At 36.1% G+C, this 21,668-nt stretch overlaps 1 protein-coding gene across 2 annotated transcripts in view; it reads right to left on the bottom strand.

Annotated features, from left to right (window-relative positions):
• The window catches only part of LOC150081121 (ubiquitin carboxyl-terminal hydrolase 24-like), a 908,750-nt gene that overhangs the window by 667,358 nt on the left and 219,724 nt on the right, over positions 1-21,668 (bottom strand). For both annotated transcript variants that reach the window (XM_090381072.1, XM_090381073.1), the window contains exon 14: positions 6,483-6,641. In XM_090381072.1, coding sequence (XP_090237198.1) covers positions 6,483-6,641 — 159 coding nt within the window. The remainder of the gene's footprint in view (positions 1-6,482; positions 6,642-21,668) is intronic.

The raw sequence follows: 21,668 nt of genomic DNA, 5'->3' as shown, positions 1-21,668 counted from the left end.
AAAACATTTTAAGTATCTAAGATGTGATATAACATATAATGTCGAAGAAGATATGAACCAGAAATTGGCAAAATTTCAAAATAATGTGGAACAATAAAAAGAACTCTGGCTAAGAAAACAAGGAAAGAAACACAATTGAAATTTTACAAAGTAATGGCAATACCAACACTGCTTTACGGTTCTGAAATACGGATACTGAAACAAAGAGACATTAATAGAATACAAGCTGCAGAAATGAAATTTTTAAGATGTTAAAGGATGTACAAAATTAGATAAAATACCAAATGTAAATATTAGAAAGGAATTAAAGATTTACTCAATTAATGAAAAAAATATAGAATATAGAAAAAGATGGAAAGAACATGTAGAAAGAATGGAAGATAATAGATTCCCTAAATTAGCTTACACATATAGAGCAAAAGGGAAAAGAGACAGAGAGACAGAAGAAAAGATGGGCAGACCTCTTTGAGATTAGAACAGGCGGACCACCTAATCCATGAAAGAAGAAGAAGAAGAAGCTCAGATGAAGAAGCTTTACGGTTTTTAAGGTATAAGCACTTCAAAACGCAGTCCTGTTTTGGCGTAGAGACTTGTTGGTATCCGGTTCCTTTTTTCCTATCAGCAGAACCAGTATTCTTGAGTTTGGAAAGAAATCTACTCACTGTCAACTGATTACAAGACATTCTATAAGCAATATGACGGGAAGAACATCCTTCCTCAAGTAAAGCAACAATAGCACTCTTTCTTCGTGGCATCAACTGCACGTTACTTGTCATCCTGACACAAGCAAGGAATGACTGCAACTCTTGCAGGGCATGCTTATATAGCTGAAAGTAATAGCTGATGCTTGTTTTGTTTGTTGTTTGGTTTTTAGGAGCATTAGCAACTAAGCCCATATTGCTCCGGGGATATGCGGTAGTCATTCCCTGACCTTTCCGCATGCTCCGTATTTAGTGGTCACGGGCTCGAACCCCGGTCTAATCAAGAAATGCGTGCTACGCACTGCTGCTCCTGCCCACCTGGCTATTAGGGCACTGTAAGTAAGAATTTATCCAATTTCCTACAGAGATAATTGCAAAAAAAAAAATTGTACCAGCAAGTTAGTTTTTTTAACTATTTAAAGGAGGAAGTATACATTAATCATTTTGAGAAAGGTAAAAATGCTTGAGACAATTGTTTTATTGCCTAAAAGTGAAGTAAGTGAAAGAGGGTCTTCTGTTGTGGCTGGTGTGAAGAGATTCTGGCATTCTCTTGCATATTTTAGGCAATCAACAAGGATATGTTTTATTGAAAGCACTGTCCTGCAGAGATGACACTCAGGGGGGATCTCCCCTCTTAATAGATAACTATGAGTGATATTTGTGTGACCTATTCGTAGGCATGCCAATATTACCTCCTGTTGTCAAATTGAGCTGAAGCTTGAAAGCCATCGCTCAAGATTTGGCTTAATACTTCGGAGCTTATTGTTATATTGATTTTTCCATGATAATTGCCAATGGTACTTGCATTTTGCCTGGATTATTGATATATAGTCTTGATAGGACTTTCCAGTTGTCATCAAAATCGGTAAGACGGCCAATTCTGCAGCAATGTCAGCTAATACATTTCCTAGGATCCCATATGCCCAGGGACCCAGCAGAGGTGTATGCTTTTTCCAACTTCGGATAAAGTATGCAAAGAGGATGTTATTTCCTTTAAGACTGGGTGGGTGATATTCATGGTGTTTTTCAGGGCCTGAAGTGCACTTAAAAAATCTGTAAACATTATACAATTTACAATATCGGAGGACTCGATATGCTTCAGTGCAATCTGAATTGCCATCAGTTTGGCTGAAAATATACTGAACTCATATGGCAATTCATAGGCCAAAGTAATGTTTGGGAAAACTGCGACAATACCAACATGGGCCTCATTCTTTGATCCATCTGTATGCACAACAACGAAGTTGGGGAACTGATCCACTATTGCATGAGAAAGTTGTAAGAAATTTTCTTTATGTAATATAGATTTATTCCATTGATGGAGGGATAAATCGCATGAAGGTGAAGTAATGTCCTAAGGAGCACAGGAAATTGGAAGCGTATTTGCAACATTATTTTAAAACAAATTAAGTTTTTCTGAAGTTCTTCTGGGGTGGATGGGATCTATCCAGTTATATTAAAGGAGGCATCAAATAAAGTAAGCAAACCCTTAGCCATAATTATGAGAGCTTCCTTGGACTCAGGGGAGGTACCCACAGACTGGAGATGTGCAAATGTGACCCCAATTCACAAAGGAGGATCAAAGGCCGACACAAGTAATTACAGACCTGTGAGTTTAACTTCTGTTCCAGGAAAATTAATGGAGGCACTGGTTAAAGAAGCACTGCAGGATCATCTAGACAAGACTTCAGTTATAGCTTGGACACAGCATGGTTTTGTTAAGGGGAAGTCTTGCCTGACCAATTTGATTGGATACTATGATGCAGTCACAAAAGAACAGGGAATAACTTTGATATTATATACTTGGATCTTAGAAAGGCTTTTGATACTGTTGCACATGGAAGACTGCTGCACAAACTGGATGGAGCAGTGTGGCATTGGAGGCAAATTGCTGCTATGGATAAAGGGGTGGTTGAAGGGGAGAAGACAGAAGACAGGGGAGAAGACAGACAGAGGGAGAAGACAATTTGGTAATCAATGGACACTGCTCATTGTGGACTAATGTTATTAGTGGAGTCCCTCGGGGTTCAGTGTTGGGTCCATTATTGTTTTCTGTATTTATAAATGATATTGATGATGGTATATCAAGCTTAATGTCCAAGTTTGCAGATGATACAAAGGTTGGCAGGGTTGTTAATGACAGTAATGGCAGTGTGCTACTGCAACAGGATCTAGATAATTTGGGCAGATGGGCAACTGAAGTTTAACCTTGACAAATGCAAAGTACTGCATATGGGTAGAAGTAACCCCAGAGAAATGTACCAACTGTGTGGTACTACACTTAAGGTGGTAGAAAATGAAAAAGACCTGGGAGTAATTGTGCAGGCAGATATGAAGTTTTCTGAGCAATGCAGACAGGCTGCCAGGGCAGGTCATGGGGTTCTGTCAATGATATATAGGAATTTTGCTAGCAGGGAGAAGGAGGTGATTTTCCCTCTGTATAAGGCAATGGTCAGGCCACGCCTTGAGTACTGCGTACAGGTCTGGAGGCCTCATTTTAGGAAGGATGTAGATTTACTTGAGCGTGTACAGAGAAGGGCAACAAGATTGGTGAGGGGAATGAAGGGATCCTCTTACCAAGAGAGGCTTAAGTTCTGCAAATTGCAGTGGCTGGAGACTAGGCACCTGCGCGGTGATCTGATTGAGGTATATAAGGCCTTGAATGGGTTGAGCACGCTGAATTCTGATGGGATCCTTCCACTTGTTCAGATTACGAACCTAAGGGGGCATAAATTCAAATTAAGAAAAGACAGATGTAGAATAGATGTGCGGAAATTTGCCTTTAGCCAGCGGGTGGTTAATTGATGGAACAAACTTCCATATGTCGTTGTGGAAGTTGACAGGTTAAATAAATTTAAGGAGAAACTGGACAGGCATTTGGAGGGAATGGTGTGATTATTTTTTTTGGCTGATGCTGCATAAGCTCATACACTTGCTTTCTTACATCACATGCCACTACTACTACTACTACTAGTTGAGGTGGAAGCCTCCTAGAGAGTTACGAGCAGCCGGTTTATGACCTTGTCCTCTTGGGGAAGGGGCTATACAATAGTCCATTGGCTTGATTGATTGATTGATTTTTTTAGTGCATTGGCATTCCACTTGTCACATTACCCTATTTACAGATTGTCTTCAGACACAATTTGGCCTTAGTAGCTCTTGTGTCATTAAACCAAATAACAACAACAACAGAGTGTCTTGTATTCACTGAACCATAAATTTATTTTGGGACTTCTAAGAATTTTGGAAAACAGGACTTATAAGAACTTTGTATGCAGATCACTTTACTGTCATTTTAAAGGAAAATCAATTAGAAATGAAGCCTTCCGTCGTAAACATATCTTCTAACAAAAGAAAGTGTGTCTCGATTTGTGAAAAAGTCTAAATTATTCGTGATTTAGAACGTGCTGCAAAAAATGCTGAAATCTGTAAAAAGGTTTTCTTTGTCCTCTTCAACAGTATCGACATTGTGGAAGAATAAACACGTTTACATGTTGGCGCTGGGAAAGAGCATAACTGAAAAAAAATAATAATAAATAAATCAGAAAGTGCGAGGCTACAAATGTCAATGAAGCATTGCTTCAATGGTTCACTACACAAAGAAGTGCTGGATTGTTAATAGACGGTCCGATCTTGAAGGCTCAAGCGGAAAAATCTGCTAAATAAACAATTTGGACGCAACGATTTTGTACAGTTGGCTGGGTCGATTTAAAAACTGAATACAAGCATATTAATACAAATTTGTATTTGTATCAATAATCCATGATAGACATACAATTAAAGATTCTATCATGCTGCAATTAAATAATATGTAGGCAAATACTATTATTTTTTTTTCGCTAATATTTCTTTTGTTTTTTGAATCAATCTTTTTATCAATTTATTGATAATTAAAAAAAAAAATAGGAGATACATTTAACTCATCACTAATATGGTGAGTAATGGTTATAACAAGGAAATTTTGTCGATCCCTTGATGCTCATTATAACCAAGTTAGACTGTAAATGATTGTAGAACTACTCGCCATAAATGCTAAGTGAGAAGAGCTTTAGAATGGATTTCAGGGACATTTTCTTTCAGCTAGAGAGTTGTTAATTACTGGAATAAGTTGCCTCCATAAAAACATTGATGGGAAGGGTCTGGTATTTATGAATTTTCTAATTTATACTTCAAAGCACATGCTATAATGAAATACAAATACAAATCTAAATAAATACAGTAAGTCCCTGACTTATGTAAATTTTTTTTCTCCCAATTTTTTTTTTTTTTTTAGGATTGTAAAATTTAAAACAGTAAAAAAAAAATCAATCAATAACAACAAACACAGCTTGCACAAATTGCACAAGTGAGATACGGAGTAACTAGCATAAAAAATAGGAATGAAGAGAAGATTCTGAAAATTTATTTATATGACTGAAGATATCAGTGAAGGGAACACATTTTGCCATAAATAATGTAAAAAAATTCCAGCTATTGGCATTATCACAAATGCAATAAGATCAAGTTTACTACCAATTTGTAATGAATTGGACTAACAGAAAAGGCCAATAAACCAGAAACTGCAAATTGTCTTTAATGTTTTATGGTGGTGACCTCCAAAAATGTTCTTTAATGTAAAATGTAAAGTAAAATGTGAGCTCGCGTGTTTCCGTGATAATAGTGTTTCCGCCTTAACCCTGTGAAGTTCTTTACAGAAAATTTCATTTTGACCATTATCATGGTGCTGACTACGAGAATAAGTGACAATGGTACTAGTAAATCTACCAAGAAAAAAAAAGCGATCGATTTGGGTCAGAAAATTAAAATAATAGAGATGTATGAAAATGGTCAAATATTAACAAGTATTGTGCGGAATTTAGATTTGTCAGTGTCAACAATCAACACAATAATAAAGGACAAAGACAGAATACAAGAAGCGGTGAAGGGATCGGCATCAATGAAGTCAAATATAATAACCAAGGCTACTAAATACATATCAGTTTTTACAGTACAATAAACATGTTTTTTTTTTTTTTTTTTTCCTTTTATGTTTTCATTTCTTATATGCCACTCCAGCTACTTCACTACTGTCCCCAGATAAAGTTTTTAATTGAATTAATACACAATAAATATATAGCTATAAATAACTAATATATAAAAAATATATAACTATTAATTGAAAAATATATAACAATTTTTCTTCATTCTTCTGAGGATACTATGTGGTTTTTGGCATATCAGGGATATAGTGGCAATATTTTATCAGTCATTCCAGAGTTACGTAAAACTCGACTTACGTAAGAAGTCCTGGAATGTGTCTCTTATGTATGTCGGGCACTTACTGTAAATATAAAAATGAAATATAAATATATAAAACTCAGCATGAAGCAATCACTATAATGAAATATAAATTAGAAAATTCACTTATTCACTTAAGAAAGTACATTATGTAATGTGTGTGTATACCTTCAACACACGCACCTTAAAAATATGGCAACTGACAATATGCTTACAAAAAGATTAGGATTAGTTCTCTTCTAGCCATTATATTTATTTGATCATAGAATTGAGTTTTATGTTTTGTTATGAGTTGGCAAGTTTTGATACACTCAATGAAATGCACTTCAAGGAGTGCATTTAACATCATAATGGTTTTTAATTTACTGGCCTTCTTTTAATATAACCATTTCCACATGAAAATTTAAATATGCATAATAAAGACGTGAGTTGTTTTTTTAAGCTGTATCTAAACCATTACTATTGAGGGGATCAATAGATTTATTAATTAAGTTATTTTATTACCTTTTTAATATCCTCGATACACTTAAGAATATAATTTCTTTTTGTTTGTTCCTTATGAAATCCTTCATTAAGAATACTGAAGTGTTCTTCAAGAGCTTGTTCTACTAGATCAGTTGGCAAAGATGGTGAATGAGCTAAATTCCACAGTAAATCTAAGATCTGAAAGAAGAATAATAAATGAGTAATTAATTATTATTATTTTTTTTTTTTTTTTGCTGATGCTGTATAAGGTTGCTTTCTTGCATCATTTGCTACTACTACTAGACATGCTAGCTTAACTTCTGTTCCAGGAAAAATAATGAAGTCACTGGTGGAAGAAGTAATGCAGTTATACTTCAGACACTTCTAGGATTTAAGGGGAGATCTTCTCTGACCTATTTAATTGGATACTATGATGTAGTAACAAAGGAACTGGATGCAAAAAATGATTTTGATATCATATACTTGGATTTCAGGAGAACTTTTGATACTGTTACACATAAAAGACTGCTACTCAAGTTGGAGAAAAGTGCCATTAAGGGTTACTGCTATGGATAAAGAGTTGGTTGAGTGGGAGAAAACAGAGTGGTTATTAGTGAATACTGCTCTTCGTGGACTAATGTTATAAGTAAGGTATCCATGTGTCTTGGTTTATGTGAAACTGTCCTGAAAGTTTTTTTTTTTGGGACACTTAAATGTCCCAGTTTCTTGTTAGGAAAATTTTTGTACAAATGTATTTTTGCACAATCAAAAAACAGTAGCAGAGTTCGTAGCACTGTCTTCAATCATGTTGTCAGTCACACAGCTTGTACATTGCCTGTTCACTGTCAGTTTGTGTTCAGTGCACGTGATTCAATCAGTTTTAGATGAAAATAAAAAAAAAATGTTTGTAACAGTTTTTAATCAGTTTAAGCTGCATAATAAAAAAAAAGCCTAAATGTAAATTTGTTTTCAAAGGACTTCAAGAAAAAATGAAGTTTTATAAAAAAAAAAAAAAAAAAATGGAAGGCACAAAAATGAGGCTGAATGCAGAATGAGCTGAGGGTTCATCAACATAAGTCACAGTGGGAGATGTGATACCAAAGATCATGTTAATTCTAAAAAGCAGGCAATCAAATTTGAAGCAACTGCATCATCATCCAAATTGGAACACTTCTTTGTCAAAGAAAATTCAAATGAATGACAAGGTAATTAAACATCATCAGTCTGCAAATCAAGCCTTTTCAGTCAACTTTTTTATGACTCAAAAATCACACAAAATTTTACAGTGCATGAATGAAAACTTCTTCTTCTTCTTCTTTATCTTCGCCTTCTTCCCACGTTTATATGGGGTCAGCATGAATGAAAACAATTGCACTAATAAATAAATTTATTTATTTATTTATTTATTATTGCAAAGAATGTACTCACTCCTTATTCACTTAACAAAGTTTTAAAAGATATCAATAGTACTGATTTTTTTGGAATTTCTGGTGATGCAATACAACCATAAATCGGACAAAGTATCTCCACTGTTATTGCATTATTTCAACGAGAAAAATGTATGCAAGTTAAACTTCTTAAGATCAACTGTTTACCTGATGAGACATCAGAAACTATCGCCAACTAAATTCTTACTTCTCTGAAGGAAAATAATATCCCAAAAGAAAAGTGTACTGCACATTCAGAGCTGTCAATACAAAGATCAGATGTCTTGTGCACATATTTCATAATCCTGCTCAATCGAGAACAGGAAGACTAGCAGTTGACATGGAATTAGTAGTTATAAAAATATTTTCACCCCCTATTCTTCTGGCCAACTCCTTTATTTCTACGAAGGTTTTCTTGCACTCTTCATCTGGAATGGTTCGTAGTTCGTCAGGACTACGAACCATTCCAGATGAACATTTTTTTTTTTGGCTGATGCTGCATAAGCTTGCTTTCTTGCATCAAATGCCTCTACTAATGCTAATGCTAATGCTAAACAGCGCAAGAAAGATGAATTCCAGATGAACAGCACCAGACTATGCACAACCTTAAGCCACAAGTTCTTCCAACAGGCATTTACAGACTTGTCCTTGTCTTCCAGCATGTGTTTTATTAGGAAGAGACTGTCTGCTATGGTGAAGCCCTTCCAAAAATGAATAACATTGAGGTTGTTGTCGTCGTCGCTGTTCATGGCCTCAACGATTCAGTCCATACACCACTTTGTGTAGTTGGCCTTAAAGGCTTTAATTACCACCTGGTCAAGCAGCTGGATAAGGGAGGCAGTGTTAGGGGATAGAAAGACCACCTCTATGCCTTCATTTTCATAGTTTTGTGCATCACTTGGGTGTCCTGGGGCATTGTCCAGCATGAGAAGGACTTTAAATGGAAGCCCCTTCTCTTCCAGGTATTCCTTGACTTTGGGGAAGAGGCAGTGGTGGAACCAGTTCAGGAAGCGATTCTTCATCGTACAGGCTTTTGCATTCCACATCCAGTACACAGGCAGTATATTCTTGTTACATCCTTTAAGAGCTCTTGGGGTCTGCGTGCAGAAAATTAGGCCAGGCTTTTTCATATGGCTTGCTGCAAACTACCAACGTAACTTGATCTTGTGCTGCCTTGAATCCTGGGGCCTTCTCTTCGATGGCTATATAGGTGTGCTGAGGCAGCGTCTTCTTCCAGAATAATGCTGTCTCGTCGGCATTGAAAACCTGTTATATTCCTTCTCCTCGATGAGCTTCTTGAGTTGTGCAGGGTAGGCCTTAGCAGCTGAAGCAGACTTGCCCAAAATCTTTACATTATGGAGTGAATAATCACTCCATAATGAATTTCTTGAATTTCATTCAAGAAATTCATTATGGAGTGAATCTTGAATTTCTGGATCCAGCCAACGTAACTTGATCTTGTGCTGCCTTGAATCCTGGGGCCTTCTCTTCGACGGCTATATAGGTGTGCTGAGGCGGCGTCTTCTTCCAGAATAATGCTGTCTCATCGGCATTGAAAACCTGTTATATTCCTTCTCCTCGATGAGCTTCTTGAGTTGTGCAGGGTAGGCCTTAGCAGCTGAAGCAGACTTGCCCAAAATCTTTACATTATGGAGTGATTATTCACTCCATAATGAATTTCTTGAATTTCATTCAAGAAATTCATTATGGAGTGAATCTTGAATTTCTGGATCCAGCCTTTGCTGGCAATGAAAGTGATTTCCGCAGTGCTGTTGGTACAAGGGGTTTTTCTGCTTAAATCTGTTGTAAAGAACGATGGCCTTAGCAGAAATCATACCAGTGTTCACAAGGAAGTTTTTCTTGTGCTGGTCTTTGATCCAAATGAACAGTACATTCTCCATTTTTAACACAACTTTATCACGTACATAAACCTCGTATTCAGCAGTAAAAATTCCACCAGTTTTCATTGCCTCTCTGATCTCTGTTTCTTGTTTCCTTATGTATCATATGGTTCTTTCATTGATACCAAATATGCGACCTACAGCCACGTATGTGAACCCTTCTGGACATTTATCTAGAATCCACACCTTCTCATACAAAGTCATCACTTTCTTGGCTCTTTTAGGCTTTTGTCCGTCCCCAGATGCCCTTTGTTTAGAACTCATAGGTATTCACATAAGCACAGGTAATATTTTAAGCACAATTAGCCTAATGCAGACACAACATACAAAGGTCACAAGTCCTCCTACTCGGATGATGCTCCCTATGAGATTGAAACCAAAATTATTACATTAGAGTCACGTGGTAATTTCTTATGGATACCCATGTGTATTGTGTCTGTAAATTGTGTGTGTTCTCTGGTCTACATCCCTCCTAAAATGAGGCCTCCAGACCTGTATGCAGTACTCAAGGTGTGGACTAATCATTGCCTTATACAAGGGGATAATCTCCTCCTTATCCTTGTTAGCAAAATTTCTGTGTCATTGACAAGATCCCAAGAGCTGCTCTGGCAAACTGTCTGCACTGCTCAGAAAACTTCATATCTGACTGCACAACTACCCCCAGGTCTTTTTCATTATCCACTACACTGAGTGCAGCACTGCACAGTTGGTATGTTACTCTAGGGTTACTGCTACTCATATACAGTACTTTAGTATTGTATATGGGTAACAGTACACAACTGAAGTTTAGCATTTGTTAAATGCTAAACTTCAGTTGCCAGCCCATTTGCCCAACTTTTCTAGATCCTGTTGCAGTATTGTACCATTATTAATAATCCTGCCAATCTTTGTATCATCTGCAATCCTCAGCATTGAGCTTGATATACCTTCATCAATATCACTAATAACATTAATGATATTGATGGTCTCCACTAATAATATTAGTCCACAAAGAGCAGTGCCCATTGATAACCGCTCTCTGTCTTCTCCCATTATAACTATCCCTTTATCCATAACAGCAACCTGCCCTTAATTCCAATAGTCTTCCATATGCAACAGTATCAAAAGCTTTCCTGAATACGAAGTATCATATCATTATTAAAATAATTTTTTGAATCCAGTTTCTTTGTAACCACATCATAGTATCCAATCAAATTGTTCAGACTATTCTTCCCCTTAATGAATCCATGCTGTGTCTGAACTATAACTACAGTCTTGTCTAGATGAGCCTGCAATGCTTCTTTAACGTGACTCCATTATTTTCCCCAGAACAGAAGTTAAACTAACAGGTCTGTAATTAGTTGTGTAATTACTTTGATCCTGTAATTGGGGATACATTTGCACATCTACATCTTATGGGGTCCTCCCCTGAATCCAAGGATGTTCTCATAATTATGGTGAAGGGTTTGCTTACTTCTTTTACTGCCTCCTTTAATATAACTGGATAGATCCCATCCACTCCAGGTGCCTTTCTCATGCTCATATTTAACTTCAATTTCTCCTCCACTTAGCTTTGGTTATTACAAAATTATTTATCTCCCTGTTAAAGTTTGATAAATGTCTGACCTCCACTTCCACATAGAATTTCTCATGTGAATTTAGATGCAACATGCTCATTCAGTTTGTCAGCTACCTGAGCAGGATCATCAACAGTCGAACCATCGATATTAAGTGGACCAATCTGATTCATCCCCTTTGTTCTAGAGTTTACATAAGTAAAGAAGTCTTTGCTGGTTTTCTTTGCATGTGATACTGTCTAGAAATATGAATGTTGAAGATAAGCAAAGAAGTAATAATTTCTGTTTTAGGCAAGAAATAAGACAAAACTAATAACAAAGTTTCTTCTCTCCCATTGGAGAATTACCTAGATATTTCCATTTAAGGAACTGATGGTGTTTGCTCGGAAAGTCGAAGTTGTGCAGAGCAAGGTTCCTGGATGGTAGAATGTAACACATGGCAAAACTATGGATGGGATTTTCAGTCAGTGAAGTAAGGTCATTAACATAAAAGAGCAAAAATGTTGGGTAAAAGAGCTGCTTCTTTGAGAATACCAACATTAACCAGCAGCAGAGAAATTAATACAGGAGACATCTAACGAAAAAAATTGAGTGAAAAACAGTCAGAAAACCAAGGAATAGAAACTTGTTTAGAAGAACCATAATCTAACCATAATCCTTAGGAATGTCAAGAGCAACTGCTTCAATTTCCTCAAACTTTTCCAACAAATCTGTCAAAAATATGAGTAACATACGCCAATATATCATCAGTCAATTGATGGATTTCTGCATTATTTTGGAAAGAGTAGAGTTAAATGCAATGGGATAATAAGTGAAGGAAGGAATTTGTCATCCTTTTTAGGAATTGAATGGATATTAAAAAAAAATCTGCAGAAGGAAAAACACCTAGGGGAATAAGAAAGTCTAAATGGACAGCACAAAACAGGAACACACTCAGGAATGAAAGATATGAAAACAAGTGGAGAAATACAATCAAACCCAGAAGCTTCCTTGGCATCAAAAATTGTTCAGAATTCTTCTAATATCCTTCTGCTGAAAGACCACAGGGGGCAATGAGTGGAGTTGGTTGAAATATAGCAACAACGGATTTCAACCATATGAAAAAAATGTAGGTTTGTGATTGAAAAAACAATGCAAACTTGACTAAAAATCAGGAATAAAATTTAAATTAAAAGAAATTATTCCTAAATCTAGGCCAAGAAAACCAGAAATGTTGATAAGTAACCATATATACAGTCCGACTTCTCTTTAACGAACTTCCATATAGCAAAATTTTCTATGTAGCGAACTTTTTTGATTTCTCCTTGGTCATTACACTGAAAGTAGTTTCTGTATAACGAAGAAAATTTCCTTATAACAAACTGATTTCGAGAGACCTGGCTATGCACTGTTTGCACCTCTGGCCTTTGGCAATAGAGCTGACAGGCTTAAGAGCTAAAAGGATTAAGAATTAATCCCTTTAGCTTTAATAGCTAAACTGGCCAACCATGCCATGGGATAGGAAAAGATGGAAGGTTCTGGGAGAGGCCTTTGCGCAGACGAGGGTCAGCGATGGCTAAAAAGAAGTAAAACCTATACAACTTATACCCTACTATACCGAGAAGTCCTGCTGGTCAGCTGTTCACAGCCATTGGCAAAGATTAAGGTATATTCCCATGCGGGCTCTGGTCAACCTATTTTCTACCATAAGAATCCTATTAGAGAATTAGGAAAAAGCGATTTTCCTTTATCTCGGAATTTCATCTGTTTCAAAGAAATGAATCATACACACTTTCACTAAATTTTACCTGTCTGTTTACATGATAGCTACAAGTGGTCCTTAATTTCAGCTTTGTTTTGACTGCTGTGCAAGTCACCTTACAGTGTCTAAGAGAAAATCCTTGAGTATAGTGTGAAAAAGTGGAAGTGCTTAATATTGTAGACTGGAGCATTAAAAAAAAGAAAAGAAATCACTTTAAAATTTGGTATCCCTGCCAATAGTGTGTGTCAACCATTCTGAAAAACCGTGTTTTGATTTTCAAACTGTTTGAAGAAACAGGACCTAGTCGGAAGCGTGCAAAAGCCTTTGGGAAGATGTAGATGAAGCAATTTTTAAGTGGGTGAAGTTGATTCGAGACCAAAACATGCCGATATCAGGGCTATTAATAAAAGAAAAGGCTATGGAGTACACATCTTTTCTGGGGCACAAAACATTTTAAGCCAGTTCTGGTTGGCTGGACAAATTTAGAGAGCATCATGGCTTACTCAAAAAAGTTATTTTTGATGAAAGTGGAGTTGCAATCGAAGAAGACCACACCCGTTGGAAAGAAACAGTTTTGAAAAAAATTATAGACGATTACGAGTCCAAAGACATTCAAAGTTGATGAAACAGGTATATTTTTTAAATGTTTGCTGACTTTTAATGACTTTTAAAGGTGATAAATGTGTAGGTGGTAAAAATAGTAAGGAGAGAATTACATTCTTGGTTGCAAATATAGCTCTTAATGAAAAACTGAAGCTTTTGTTAATAGGCAAAAGTAAACAACCCCTATGTTTCGAACGAGTAAAGTCATTAGAGTTGAACTACAACTACAACAAAAAATCTTGAATGACAAGAGAAATTTTTGAGCAGTGGATTTTACATTTCAATAGAAACATGACCAGGGAAAACAGAAAAATCATGTTGATTGTCGACAACTGCTCTGTCCACCTTCACTTGGTAATTTTGAAACTTACAAGTGTGAAGCTTGTTTTCTTCTTTCTGAATAATTCGTCTTAACTGCAGGCTGCAGCCAACGGACCAAGGCATTATCAAGAATTTGAAAATGCACTACCGAAGGCGCATACTGAAAAAATTATACTGAGAATAGAACCAACCTATAGATTCTGTTTCGGATTTGTGGTTGTGCATATCCGAGTCGGCAAAAGTGTGGAGTTAAGATGTGACAGAAACAACGATTAAGAATTGTTTCGCAAAAGCAGGTTTTGCTAAAATGCTAATTAACAGAGATGAGAGGGATGAACTACTAGAAGACATTGAGCAATCTTGGGAAGAGCTCCAAGCAAGGTTTGATCGGTGGATAAATTATTCTTGACGAATTGTTAGGAGTTGATAATGATGTCATAGCAGCTGAATATCCCAGTGACTCCAACATTTTGGAGCGTATTTAAAGAACTAGTGACAATATCGACGATGAGTTGGATGAAAATGAGGGCAATATTAAACCTTCCAAACAAGAAATGTTGACAGCATTTGAAACTTTGCATCGAGGCTTTCAGTGGGAAGAAAATATATCTCAGTGGTTAAAGTTTAAACAAATTTGAACATTTTTATGAACGGTGTACAGTAGAATCCAGTGTACAACAAAAAATAACCAAATATTTTACTACATAATTCTTAAATGTGTACTAATATATTTTGCGCATCATGTACGTAGTTATTTCTTAATATATATGTATTAATAAACTGTTTTAAAATGTTAGAAAATGTAACCATTCTCACTTCTTTCTGAATTTACAGTATTTTTCATTGTTGAAAAAGTCATATTTCTTTATAACAAAATTTCTGTATAACAAATTTTTTCAAGGGAACGATCGATTTCGTTATACAGTGGTCCGACGGTACATATTTTTTATTCCATTAGTACACTTTAATATCTTTGATAGCTCCACTTTAATACAATTTATTAGCCTCTGGTTTCTGATGGTATTTCTCCACTTTTTCTCAAAAACCTGTGCTCATGAACTTACTCCTGTTCTGTGTCGCATTTTTTTCACTTTCTTATTCCAAAGGTGTTTTTGTTTCAGCTTGGAAATTTGCTGATATCCAGCCAGTTCCTAAAAAGGGTGACAAATCTCTCCCATTTAATTATGTATCACTGCAATTACTTCTGTTCATAAAGTAATGGAGAAATCAATTAACACCAACGCTTAAACTATCTAGAAACCTTCCATCTGATCAACGATCGCCAGTATGAATTCCATTAATGTTGATCCACTGGTGGTATTCTGGCCTACATTACCCATCTACGGACAAATTCAATGGAAAAGTTTGGTGAACCTCACACAGTCGCACTTGACATTTCAAAGTATTTTGATTGTGTGTGGCATATAAAGGTCTTCTAAATAAGCTTCAATCTTATGATTTGCCAACTGTTTTCTGTAATTGGGTATCCAGTTTTCTCTCTGATCGCTCACTGAGGGTGATGATAGAGGGCTCTCTGTCTTCTAGCTTCTCCACTAATGCTGGTGTTCCCCTAGGTTCAGTTCTTTCTCCCACTCTTTTCCTCTTGTATATCAATGACCTTCTTCCATTGACCAGAAATTTTATCCATAGTTTTGCTGATGAGAGCACATTACATTCTACCTTCCAGTTTAAGAAACCTTGCCCTGCTCACACAGCTTCAACTTCTCATATATCCACTACCAATTCCTTAAATGCTGATCTCCAGGTAATTCTCCAGTTTTGCAAAGATAACCTAATTGATATCTTCTTTCATCTTCTAAACCTCAAACTCATGCATGGTACCAAGTATTATAGGTTCTAAGACCTCTCTTGTTTGGGGGTATCATAAAAAAAAATAAATGTTCCATTTCATGTGTTTAAAAAAGAATCTTCAAAGACATTGCTAATTTCTTATCCACATTATTAAAAGTTTATATAATCAGTAATCTGATTTCTGCTTAGCTTTGGGAATAACTTCTTTTCCATTTATTTTTTTATTAATTTTTTATTATTACTTCATAAGGCCTGCTTATACTGATGTTTTGTGAATAACAATTATTGTTTAGATATATTTTATTAACCCAGCGTTACTTCTGCAATCATACGGTACGATAATATAGTAATCAAGAAAAGATGCAACAGTTTTGAATACGCCTATTTTTGTCATATTAGGCTGGTAAAGATCAGCCTTATACACCTCAATCACCTGATACACCTCAATCTGCAATCTAAGCACAGGTGCTTAGATTGCAGATAAGTTCTGCAAAGTGCAGAGGCTGCACTTTGCAGAACTTAAGCCTTTCTTGGTAAGTGAACCCCCCCTTTGTTCCCTTCACCAATCTCATTGCCCTTCTCTGTACTTGTTCCAGCAGCTCTACTTCCTTCCTAAAATAAGGACTCCAGACCTGTATGCACTACTCAAGGTATGGCCAGACTATCACCTCCTTATCCCTGCTAGCAAAATTTCTATATCACTAACAACACCCCATGAGATACTCCGGCAGCCAGTCTGAACTGCTCTGAAAACTTCATATATGAAAACAATTACCATAGATCTTTTTAATTTCCACTACCTTCAGTGTAGTAGAGCACAGTTGGCATGTTACTCTTGGTTAAAGGTAAAGTGCAGCCATTATCAACCCACTGCAGGATGGAAGCCACCTCAACAATTCATGCTGGGGGAAAATGGACCATAATCTGCCACGCTGGTCCAGTGCAGGTTGGCAAATCGACCGTATTCAGCAGTCAGGGGCTTGAACCCCGGTCTACTCAGAGCGTGTGCTACTGCACTCCCGCTCCTGACCACTCGGCTATGGAGACCTTACTACTCTTGGTTACTGCTACCCATATGCAGTACTTTGCATTTGTCAACGTTAAACTTCACTTGCCACTTTCCAGATCATCTGTCCAACTTTTCTAGATCTTGTTGCAGCAGCATACTGTTAACAACCCCGCCAATATTTGTACTGTCTGCAAACTTTGACAATAAGCATGATATACCTTCATCAATATCATTGATAAATATAGCAAACAACAATGGGCCTAACACTGAACCCTCCAGGACTCTACTAATAACATTAGTACAAAAAGAGCAGTGCCCATTGATTACCACTCTCTATCATCTCCCACTCAACCATCTCTTTATTCGTTGTAAGGAACTGGCCCTTAATGCCATACTGCTCCAATTCGTACAGCTTTCTTTTATTTGCAACAGTATCAAAAGCTTTCCTGAAATCCAAGTAGATGATATCAAAATAATTTTTTTGCATCCAGTCTCCTTTGTGACCACATCATAGTGGCCAATCCAATTAGTCAGACAAGGCTTCTGCTTAACAAACTCATGCTGTGTCTCAACTATAACTGCAGTCTTGTCTAGATGATCCTGCAATGCTTCTTTAACCAGTGACTCCATTATTTTCTGTAGAACAGTAGTTAAACTAACAGGTCTGTAATTACTCATGTCATCCTTTGATCCTCCTTTATGAATTGGGGATACATTTGCACGTCTCCAGTTTGTAAGCCTCCCATGAATAAACAGATGCTCTCATAATTATGGCTAAGGGTTCGCTTACTTCCTTTGCTGCCTCTCTTAATATAACTGAATAAATCCCATCCACCACAGGGTGAATGGGATTCAACAATTTCTCCTCCACTTTCCTCTCATTTATTACAAAAGCTCCTTGTTAGAGTTTGAAAAACTTCTGGCCTCCATTTCCCTACAGAATTTCTCATGTTTGAATGTAGATACAAAATACAGGTAGTTCTCAACTTTACGAGTTAATTCGCAAGCTTGTAAACTGTGAATTTATTTCCCATAGACATAATGTTAAAATTAGGGGTTACGTTCTCAACAATGAAATTAGTTAGCTAATTAGTTTATGTTTAAACAATGACTGATTTATCCAAAGAAATGAAAACGTAGCCTGTAAAATCAAGCATTTATAATAATAAAGATATTATTTAATACTTACAAATGTTAAAGAATGTTTATTCTTCATCATCATTGACTAATGCACACTTGTTGATCACTCATTATTGGCTTGGCACTCATTGGTTTATTGCACAAGGAGTTGTCTTCTTCAGAAATGCTTCAAGAGGCATTTGCTTCCAAGATAATCTTCTCTTTTAATTATAAATTTCACGATTGCATGCATAAGCATTTTTTAACGGCACACACAAATTGCAACCAACACGATTTGCATGGAGTAACAAGTTTACGAAGCTTAAAAAAAAAGGAATGAAGAGAAGATTCTGAAAATTTATTTATGTTTTTATATGACTGAAGATTTCAGTAAAGGGGAAACACATTTCACCATAATAATGTAAAACCCACAAAATTCCAACTATCGGTAGTTTCACAAATGCAAGAAGATAGAGTTTACTGCCCGTTTATAATTGCTTGCAGTAACAGAAAAGCCCAATAAACTGGAAAGTGCAAATTGTTTTTATTGTTTATGGTTGTGACCTCCAGAAATATGCTTTAGTTTTTCTAAGAGTTTCTAAGTTTTTCACAGAGGTGTTTAAAATTGGTTCTTATAACAGAACATATGATAACAATGAAAGTGCAGTGCATTTTAATGATTTGAATTGGTAACTAATACAATTTACAAAACATGCTCCCAACCTTTTATATGGCCTTAAGGTCACACTTGTGACCTTAAAAATGACATTTTAGAGAAATAAATAGCTTAGTTACACAGCGAAAATTTCAACTTCCGAGCTCTTGAAACGAATTCCCAAAAAACAATGTGTTATTGGGTTCACATTACGATATTTTAACAATACGACGGTGTCTCTGCAACTGATTAATATCGTAAAGCGGGGTACACTGTATTGTATAGCTATGCACATGGTTTGGAATGCAGTATTTATGAATGTTTAACATTTATTTTTTGCAATTAATGTTCATATTTTCGATTTTGTTGATACTTGATACCTGGGAAAAAAAAAAACTCGTAAACCCGGGAACTCTTAAAACGAGAACTGCCTGTACTCATTCAGTTTGTCGGCTACCTGAGCAGGAACATCAACAGTTGAAACATCAATATCAACTGGGCCAATCTGATTCATCCCCTTGCTTCCTTCTAGAGTTTACAAAAGTAAAAAAGACTTTGCTGTTTTTCTTTACATCCTTTGCGAAAGATTTTTCATAATCAGCCTTCACTTGTCTAACCCCCTTTGTAACTTGATTACATTATATCTAGCACATGTATCTATCTTATATCTACTAGCTTATATCTACCACAGCCTGATAATTTATATGCATCCCATGCATTTTTCTTCTCTGTTGCATGTCTCATTAGTTCATCTGGCAACCATTTAGGTCATTTTTTTTTTTTTTTTTTTTTTTCGTTATTTTGGTTTTTTTTTTTTTTTTTAGGAGCATTAGCAACTAAGGCCATATTGCTCCGGGATATGCGGTGGTCATTCCCTGACCTTTCCGCATCCTCTGTATTTGGTGGTGACGGGCTTGAACCCCTGTCTAATGAAAAAGCGTGTGCTACACACTGCTCCTTCCCACCTGGCTACCGAGGCGCCATTTAGGTCATAAACCTTGAACAGTATTTCTTAGTTAGTATGAAAAGCCTAGTAGCTTCCAAGATTAATTCCTTGAATGCTTCCCACTTACAATTTGCTATTGGTAACATAATCAGTTGGTCCCACTACATAGAATTTAAAAACTGTCTGAGACCACACATAGTCACCTTTATTAAAGTAAAAACCCTTCCCCTTACCTAAAGATGTAACTACCTGATGGTAGTTACCTCTTCAGGTAAACCCCACATCAGTATACTTTGATCATTGCCACATAGTGATTCCTTTATCTGCAGATTCTTAATGGATGAATAATCACTGGTGATAATCAGATCACGAGTATTACTCTCTGTGGTTACCTCTCAAACCTGCCGTTGTAGAAAACATCATCCAATAAATCCACAAAAGTCTTGCTAGTGTGTGAGTGACCAACCCACAAGTTCCAGTCAATAACTGGGAGGTTAAAATCCCCCATTATAAGACATTGTGGTTTACTGGCCTACTCTATTTCGCTGCACAACTGTTGTACTCATCAGAATCATTAGGCCTATAACACATTCCTACTCTCATTTTCCCTTTCCCATTGTTTATGTCACACCAAACTGACTCAACATTGCACTGTCCACCCATGTCAACTGGATGCACTTCTTTAGATTTTATATGTTTCTTAACTAACAGCATAACCCCTCCTCCCTTCCTAACCTGTTTATCCTTTCTGTACACATTATACTCCTGAAATTCAAATTCTTCTGGGATATCAGAGACATGTGTGATGCCACATCTCTGATATCCCAACAATATCTGCCCTGTCTTGACCAGCACTTCAAATTCATCAAATTTATTTACTATACTTCTAGCATTGGTGTACATGCAAGGATACATGTACCTGTTCTTACTCTTAGTTACCCTAACACAGCCCATGTATATACTTGTTCCATGATGACTCCCAGTTGTTCTTGAAATCCCCAGCACCTTCCTTTCCAGGGTGTTGTTAATTCCATTAGAAGCAGTGCAAGGCTCATTTCACCTCTGCCTGCTGCTACTGTTAGTCTATTAGTCTGTGAATCCCCCCCACCAAGTTGGCAGTTTTTCGACCCACATAACATAGCTTTCACAGCATTAGCAAATATCTTGCACCCTTTGCATTCTTTATTCTTTATTTAAGTGTATCCCATTCCTGTAGAAGCAGTCTCTCCTGCTAACAGGAGAGACTGCTTCTCCTGTTAATATGAGAGACTGCTTCTACAGGAATCAGTTTCTACATGGAACAAGACATCAAAATTTACAGAGAAAGCCTCTTATTGCTGGACTTTAGAGTTATTCTTGGACTTATTTAAACTTTGACTTATTAGCAGTAACGCAAATCAAAAGGAAAAGGTGAACTTAATTGTTGTCCTTTATTAAAAAAAAAAAAAAAACCATGTATTAAATTTTATGTCAAATTTTTCCAATTATGAAAGCATAAATAAATACTGTTTTGATATTTTATATATATGAATACAGCATTATAAATTTACATTTCATTTTTGAATTTTTCTTTCATTTTGTAGATTATCTGGAAAAATTTATTTCCCATCCAGCCTTAATAATTGGGAGACTACTGTATATGTTCTAACCTGGAGGTCTTTAGTCATAAGCAGTCATAAAATATTAAGTTCTCTTCCATTTTATAGATTAATGAGCAACTGCTTTGCACATCACAAAAAAAAAAATATGGCAGATTACTCTATCCATGCATAGTGCATGACAAGTAATATAGATTATTTTAATTTTTTAATTATATTTTGAATTTATCATAAAGTTTCTGTATTACACAATGTTTAACAGTGAAATGTTGATACTGACTGCTCATGGAAAAATACACACAATTCTGTACACATTAAATTTCTTATTCTAGTTCCAAGATCTTTTAATAACTCACAAATACAAAAATATGCCTAATCCACCTGGAGGGCAAAGGAGGGGAATAAATATATATATATATATATATATATATATACACATTGACATGATTTTTAAGATTTATGTTTATTATGTAGTATACTGATTTTGCTATCAGCAACAATACACACGATACTAGAGCATTCTTAAAAATATCTCTA

Source organism: Mastigoproctus giganteus, chromosome 9 (assembly GCF_048544385.1).
Source record: "Mastigoproctus giganteus isolate SK-2022 chromosome 9, ASM4854438v1, whole genome shotgun sequence".
Classification (NCBI taxonomy): domain Eukaryota; kingdom Metazoa; phylum Arthropoda; class Arachnida; order Uropygi; family Thelyphonidae; genus Mastigoproctus; species Mastigoproctus giganteus.
Note: the sequence above shows the minus strand (reverse complement) of the source record. Positions and strands in the feature narration are given on the sequence as shown.